The sequence below is a fragment of the Engraulis encrasicolus genome, chromosome 16 (assembly GCF_034702125.1).
Source record: "Engraulis encrasicolus isolate BLACKSEA-1 chromosome 16, IST_EnEncr_1.0, whole genome shotgun sequence".
NCBI lineage: Eukaryota > Metazoa > Chordata > Actinopteri > Clupeiformes > Engraulidae > Engraulis > Engraulis encrasicolus.
The window spans coordinates 49804456-49808921 of NC_085872.1; the positions used below are offsets into that span (position 1 = coordinate 49804456).

At 43.8% G+C, this 4466-nt stretch overlaps 1 protein-coding gene across 1 annotated transcript in view; it reads left to right on the plus strand.

The window, feature by feature from the left end:
• Positions 1-554: 554 nt before the first annotated feature.
• Positions 555-4466, plus strand: part of LOC134466144 (uncharacterized) — a 79203-nt gene continuing 75291 nt past the window's right edge. Inside the window, exons 1-4 of the mRNA XM_063220038.1 lie at positions 555-572; positions 706-904; positions 1029-2829; positions 2955-3128. Coding sequence (XP_063076108.1) covers positions 555-572; positions 706-904; positions 1029-2829; positions 2955-3128 — 2192 coding nt within the window. The remainder of the gene's footprint in view (positions 573-705; positions 905-1028; positions 2830-2954; positions 3129-4466) is intronic.

Genomic DNA, 4466 nt, shown 5'->3' on the forward strand with positions numbered 1-4466 from the left:
CAGGATCTTGGGTGAAAAAAAGTGCATGGTAGTGTGAGCATTACAACTGCATGTTGAAATTACCCTTTAACTCCTGCTCTTCCACCCGCTATACATATAAGTTGAAGTCCATATAGTCACGTAGTAGTCACATAGTAGTCACATAGTAGTCACGTTCATCCTGCCGCTGCTTCCGGTTTGACAATTCTCCCAAACCTGTGCACCTCCACCCCTTATAAAGGCGGCCGCAACCTAAAGCCAATGCTGTTCTTCACTTGGGCTGAGTCAGGTGTGTCATTATGACTGTAATGTATAGTCTGAGTCCACTTGACCTCTACCTGATCTCTCCTTATCGAAACATGTGCCTCAAGTTAGACCTAATCTGGATAGTTTATCCAGTCATCACTGAAGTTCTAATCATATTAAAAACAAGAAAACATCATTTCTGTGATCTTCCTCTTCCCAGCAGCAAAATGGAGGACAACATATCACATGCAGCCAGTTCCCAGTCAACCAAAATTCCACAGTGCAATCCGGATCATATATTGCAGGTTTGAATGTCAATAATTTCTATCATGCTGAATAGGGACACGGTTGGTTGCACAGTAATATGCACATGGAGTTCACAACACACAAAACAATGGCAGAAACCTCTACTTTATTTGTAATACTATATTAGAACACTTGTACTGCACTGAAGAGTAACCTGAAATATTTGTGCTCTAGGAGCTTGAAAATAAGATATTTGCATTCCTGAGGAATGAGCTGAAAAGATTCAAGAGGATTCTGAATCCAGACTACATAGAGAAATCTGAGCATAAAGATGATGATGATGAAAGTGATGCCAGAGAAGGGGCTCTGAAGATGGCACTGCACTTCCTTAGGACCATGGATCAGAAAGAGCTTGTTGAAAAACTGCAGGAAAGTAAGGGTTGTGCTGTTAAGTATTTTAGTGTACCAGACAGTAAGTAATTTGCTGTGTACATTGTACAGTATCCTCTGGGCCATTTCTTGTGTTCTTAAGAATCTCTTATTTGTCTGTGACATAGATGAAAAAGATGTTGTTTGTCGCACTGAGTTGAAGAAGAGCCTTCAGAGCAGGTACCGGAGTGTGTTTGAAGGAATACAAATGCAAGGAGATTCTGCTCTACTTGAAAAGATCTACACAGAAGTCTACATCACAGAGGGAGAAAGTAGGAAAGTGAATGAGGAGCATGAGATCAGACAGATTGAGATGAAATCCAAACTATCAGCTGGACAAGAGACACCAATCAAATGCAGTGATATCTTCAAGCTCTTACCAGGACAAGATAAACCGATCAGAAGAGTCATAACAAAGGGAGTGGCTGGCATTGGTAAAACTGTGTCAGTTCAGAAGTACATACTGGACTGGGCTGAGGGCAAAGAAAACCAGGACATCCACTTCATATTTCCACTACCATTTCGGGAGCTCAACCTCATTAGAGAAAAACAGTACTCTATGATGGCACTTCTCCACCACCTTTTCTCTGAAATTAAACCGTTAACATTTCAGAGCCAAAACAAGCGCAAAGTGTTGTTCATCTTGGATGGTCTGGATGAATGTCGACCTCAGCTGAACTTTCAGAAAAGTCATAGTTTGACTGATGTCACAGAGGTGTCTTCAGTGGACATGCTCTTGACAAACCTGATCACAGGTCATCTGTTTCCTACTGCATTATTGTGGATCACCTCTCGACCAGCAGCAGCCAATCAAATTCCACCAATGTGTGTTGATCGTGTTACAGAGGTACAAGGCTTTAGTGACGCACAAAAGGAGGAGTACTTCAGGAAGAGGATCAGTGATCAGAATGTTGCAAAAAGAGTAATCTCCCACCTCAGATCATCTAGGAGCCTCTACATCATGTGCCACATCCCAGTGTTTTGCTGGATTGCTGCTACTGTTCTTCAACTGGTCTTCGCAGGAGGTGAAAAGGTTCCGAAGACGTTGACAGAGATGTATACATACTTCCTTGTCTTTCAAAACAGACAGCGGGGCCTGAAGTTTGATAACGTCTATGATGAGGATCCTGAGTGGAACCAGGCTAGTCTCCTTGATCTTGGAAGACTAGCCTATGAACAACTGGAAAAAGGAAACCTGATCTTTTATGAAAAGGATCTGAAAGAATGTGGTATTGATGTGGAGGAGGCAGCAGTTCGCTCTGGCATCTTCACCCAAATGTTTCAAGAAGTATCAGGGGTGATCCTGGGGAAAGTGTACAGCTTTGTGCATTTAAGTATTCAGGAGTATCTTGCAGCCTTATATGTGTTCCTGATGATGAGAATTCAAGGCAAAGACCTTGTGTCAATAAAGCAACCACAAGTAAGTAATTTGTGGTTTAAAAGAATGCTCTCTCCAAACATGCAGACATCAATGACCACTATGCAGAAGAGTGCTGTGGACAAAGCTTTCCAGTGTGAAGATGGACGCTTTGACCTTTTCCTTCGTTTCCTTCTTGGCCTCTCACTGGACTCCAACCAGAATCGACTACATGGCTTACTGCAGAATCAACATCTTCAGACTGACAATGAAGAAACAATCAGGTACATCAAAGGAAGAATTAGTGAAGCTCCTTCATCAGAAAGGGTGATCAACCTCTTCCACTGTCTGAATGAACTCAATGACCACTCGTTAGTGAAGGAGATACAGAGCTTCCTGAGTGCAGGGACTCTCTCAAAATCCCAACTTTCACCTGGCCAGTGGTCAGCACTAGTGTTTGTGTTGCTGACATCAGAGGACAAGCTGGATGTGTTCGACTTGAAGAAGTACGGCAAGTCTGATGAAGGCCTGGTAAGACTGCTGCCTGTACTGGAGGAATCCCAAACCGCTCTGTAAGTATGATAGCAGCGTATGTGCTTTCTTTATTATCTTCACTATAGGGGTAAAATATTTACATGCAAGCATTTATGTGACTGTGAGCATGACATATACTTACTGAGGTCGTTTTCCTCATAAGGCTCAACCACTGTAATCTCACTAAACAAAGCTGTGCAGCACTGGCAAGTGTCCTCCGCAAACCATCCTCAAAACTGAAGAGTTTGGATCTCAGTGGCAACAAGATTGGAGATATAGAAGTTGGAGAAATTTGTAATGGGCTGAAGAACTCCATCTGTACTCTGGAGATGCTCAAGTAAGCATGTTGTGATGAGCAGTTACACACACACACACACACACACACACACACCAGAGCATGGCAACCCGACCGAAGCCCGACGGGCCTGGTCGGAACCCGACGGGCCGGGCCGGGCCGGGCTCGGACAAAAAAAATAGAATATCTGTTGGACTCGGGTCGGACTCGGGCTTGAAGCAAACAGACATTGTGAAAATTGTAAGCAACTAGAGGAAATGTTTCAGTTCATGCAAACGGCAGTTTTGTGATTAAAAAATAAGTAATTGAATATGCATAAATGAAAATGTTGGTAGGCTACTCGTGCGAGTGATTATTATTGGCTGTATGCGCGCGCCAGTTACCAGTGGCAACATGGACGCTCACTCCGAGTCAGAGCAGGGATGCCTAGTGAACTTGCTTTCTTAATAAGCGCCAAATCAACAGTTGTCAGTGAACGCATGGTCTTTTGTTGTAGGCCTAGTGTAGGCCATGTTTTAACATGCCGAGGCTGTCTTGAATGTTGAACATAAAATGACGAAGTTTGTCACTGCATTGTTCGCCAAGGATTACATTTCCAGCATGTGCTAGCAAGGAACATAATATGGATAACTAAGAAGACGCACAAGCTACGTGGAGTAAGGTAGGAGAGGTTTCCTGTTACTACTTTGTCCGCTGTGACATATCATGTCCTTCACGTAGGTTCTTCTTAATTGTTGTCACTTTTACTGTACAGTTGTAACTATGCGCGTGCAACCTTTCCTGATTTTATATTGACCGCATGGACATCAGGGGAAATGACATTCTCTTGGGGGCCGAACAGGCTACTGTTTTCATCGGGGTTAAATTATAGCCAATCCTTCTTAACGACAAGGAGCGGCGGCCAGCTTCACAGGGCTCGCGGGGATTTATTTGCATTAACAGTAACGTAACAAATACTTCGATAGCCGTGCTGACTGCATCCAAAACGTATTCGCTAGTTTTCGCCTTTCTTATCCTCTCACGCCCCTCCCATGCATTTGATCACCGCACCCAACATCTCTGGTTAGTCTAACCGAAAGAAACATAAGGTGCGCTGTCACGTGTGTGTGTGTGTGCGTGCGCGTGTGTGTGTGTGTGTGTTTATACTTACTATGCGTGCGTAACTAAATTAGGCTACTGCAAATTGCCTCATCCTAACGTCTTTGCCTATCTTGGCTATTTATCACGTGCTATTTTGAGTATGGAGGAGCACACATAGAAAATCTTGCTTGCGCACAGGTTCTGTTGTTATTACAGTGGTCTCGGGCTTCGGACGGGTTCGGACACAAACATTTTAATTAGTCTCGGGCTCGGTCGGGGTCGATCACTTTTCTGTCGGCT